The 3034-nt window shown below is 45.2% G+C and overlaps 1 protein-coding gene across 2 annotated transcripts in view; it reads left to right on the top strand.

Moving 5' to 3' along the window:
* Positions 1-3034, top strand: part of LOC102672310 (acetylcholinesterase-like) — a 19540-nt gene that overhangs the window by 13441 nt on the left and 3065 nt on the right. For both annotated transcript variants that reach the window (XM_006621488.2, XM_006621490.2), the window contains 4 exons: positions 85-376; positions 455-1087; positions 1232-1393; positions 1502-1677. In XM_006621488.2, coding sequence (XP_006621551.1) covers positions 85-376; positions 455-1087; positions 1232-1393; positions 1502-1677 — 1263 coding nt within the window. The remainder of the gene's footprint in view (positions 1-84; positions 377-454; positions 1088-1231; positions 1394-1501; positions 1678-3034) is intronic.

Below are 3034 nucleotides of genomic sequence, written 5' to 3'. Positions count from 1 at the left end.
TCTCTCTCTCTCTCTCTCTCTCTCTCTCTCTCTCTCTCTCTCTCTCTCTCTCTCTCTCGAATCGCGCAACATGCTTGTGCGTAGGTGGCTTCTATTCCGGATCGGCAACCCTCGACGTTTACGATCACAAAACCCTGGTGTCCGAGGAGAAGGTGATCCTTGTCTCGATGCAGTATCGCGTGGCCAGCCTCGGCTTCCTCTACTTCGGAACCCCCGACGTTCCTGGGAACGCAGGCCTCTTCGACCAGGTGATGGCCCTCGAGTGGGTCCGCGACAATATCGCCGCCTTCGGCGGCAATCCTGACAACGTCACCCTGTTCGGGGAGAGCGCTGGTGCCGTTTCAGTTTCCATGCACCTCCTTTCGCCTCTCTCAAGGTATATCATTCTCTCTCTTTTTTCTTTTTCCATATTTCAAGGTTGATCCTTTACACTCGTATTTATACTCGTTTCCAGGCATCTGTTCAACCAGGCCATCATGCAGTCGGGCTCGCCGACGGCGCCTTGGGCGATCATCTCGCGCGAGGAGTCGATCGTGCGAGGGATCAGGTTGGCCGAAGCGGTCGGTTGTCCTCACGATCGCGACAACCTGCAGGAGGTGATCGATTGCCTCCGCGTCAAGGATCCGATCGAGCTGGTGAAGAACGAGTGGGGGACCCTGGGTATCTGCGAGTTCCCGTTCGTTCCCGTGATCGACGGCGCGTTCCTCGACGAAACGCCGCAACGATCGTTGGCCACCTCCTCGTTCAAAAAGGCCAACATCATGATGGGATCGAACACCGAGGAAGGTTTCTACTTTATCATTTATTATCTGACCGAGTTGTTTCACATCGACGGGTCCGAGGTAAAGGTGAGCAGGGAGCAGTTCATTAGCGCCGTTTCCGAATTAAACCCGTACGTCAATCAATTCGGAAGGCGTGCCATTATCTACGAGTACACCGACTGGCTCCGCCCCGACGATCCGCACGCCAATCGCGACGCCCTGGACAAAATCGTCGGCGATTATCAGTTCACTTGCAACGTGAACGAGTTCGCTGGCCGGTACACCGACACTGGGAACACCGTTTACATGTATTATTATAAGCACAGGTGAGAGACTGCGCGTCCTCGAAATTAAAACGTACAACGAGAAAGGGAAGGAGGAGGAAGAGGAGGAGGAGAGTGATCGATCTGGATCGACGATAAATCGATTTAACTTTTCCCTTCCCTTTTTTTTTCTCTCTCTCTCCACAGATCGATGAACAATCCGTGGCCAAGATGGACCGGTGTGATGCACGCGGACGAGATCAGCTACGTGTTCGGCGAACCGTTGGATCCGACCAAGGATTACACCCCCGAAGAGGTGAATCTGTCAAAGAAAATGATGAGGTATTGGGCGAATTTCGCGAAAACGGGGTAAGTCGAAGAGCAGCGAATCTCTTTTTTTCTCTCTCTCTCTCTCTCTCTCTTTTCCTGAAGAGAAAAAAAATCATACGTTTATTGTGTCGTCTCGACTGGATCCAGGGATCCGAACGTCGGAGACATGGACGTGTGGACGCAGGCATACTGGCCACCTCACACTGCCGCCAAGAAGGAGTACATGACGTTGGACACGAACAGCTCGGAAATCGGGAATGGACCTAGAGTGAGGCAGTGCATATTCTGGAAAAATTATCTTCCTCAACTGGTCGCCGGTACTTGTGAGTAAATTTCTTCTTTTCTTCTTCCCCGTCCATATATTTTTTCTTACCCTCGAATCGCGAAGATCATCATTTTCTTCTTCCCGATGACACCTGTTGAATGGGAAAATACGCTTGGTCGAACCTTTGGAGGCGAGTCAATCGATTTATTTTTTTTACCTACCGAAAGATTCTCGATCGAGTGCGATCAAACGAGAACACGTTATAAGCATTCTTTATCTATTTCCTCTAATTTTCCTGTCTGGAAAATGGTAACTCGCTGCGAGTAACCCTGTTTCGTTTCCACGAGCGGAAAATAGGAAATTTCGAAAATTGGAAATTTCTTGGCAGCAGCGATCTGAATTATTCCATCCCGATTACGCTATTACGGGCGAGTGCAATTTAATACGACGTTATTCATGATTTGGCCCCGTGCCATTCCAATACACCCTATGCACAACGAAGAAACTTAATCCTTGGTTCGAATTACGCGGTGGCGAAACAGGTAAAATGTATTTTTTAAATGTCTCGAGAGTACTTTCCTTCGAAATAACGACTTTGCCTTACCGGTTATCTCTTGTCGTAAGTACTTACTGTTTATTTATAAAATGAAGTCTCGCGAAAGAAAACTTGAACGATCTATATTTTAACCTCGATGTATTAGGCATAGAATCCAAAGAATTCTAACTTCTTATTTTTCATCAATATATGTAGGTTAATTACTATTTGTAACGATAGTTAATTCATAAATATTATTTTCTTATTCGAATGGGTAAGATAATAATTATACGAATATATATAAATATGCTTTGAAATAATTAATAGTTTCCATTATCCTTATATAACTTCATAAATGTAAATAAATAATTTTTACGATTTCAAATATTCGAATAAGCTCTTCCACTAATAGCGTATGGTGTCAGGTTTGTCAACAAAACATCCAAAGTGGAGATAAACGATCCTAGCGAAGGACCCCTCTTGCCCCTGTGCCGTCTCGCGAGATTTTTTTTCCAACAGTGAACGTATATTATTGCCGTTTCGTCAAAGTTTTAAATTCAACTTCTATTTCAACATCTCTAACAAATTATTTTACTCTCTTCTTTTACTTCACATATTTTTAAATAAATTTTCTCAAAATTATCTACGATTAATATTTTCGAATATTATCTTATTAATCTTATATTTGTAACAAGCTCGTTCGATCTATTTCGAATCGTAATGAATGAACACGAACGTTTCTCTTATTCTTCTTCTCAAGGGAAACGATTCCGTATCCCGTTGACTCCGACGTGGGCCAAACAAAATGAGAGGAGTGCTCGACCCTGTCGCGTGTCTGTACCTCGGGAAAAACAGGTCGCGGCTGCAAGAAAATGGCTGC

The sequence above is a fragment of the Apis dorsata genome, unplaced genomic scaffold (genome assembly GCF_000469605.1).
Source record: "Apis dorsata unplaced genomic scaffold, Apis dorsata 1.3 scaffold_631, whole genome shotgun sequence".
NCBI lineage: Eukaryota > Metazoa > Arthropoda > Insecta > Hymenoptera > Apidae > Apis > Apis dorsata.
Note: the sequence above shows the minus strand (reverse complement) of the source record. Positions and strands in the feature narration are given on the sequence as shown.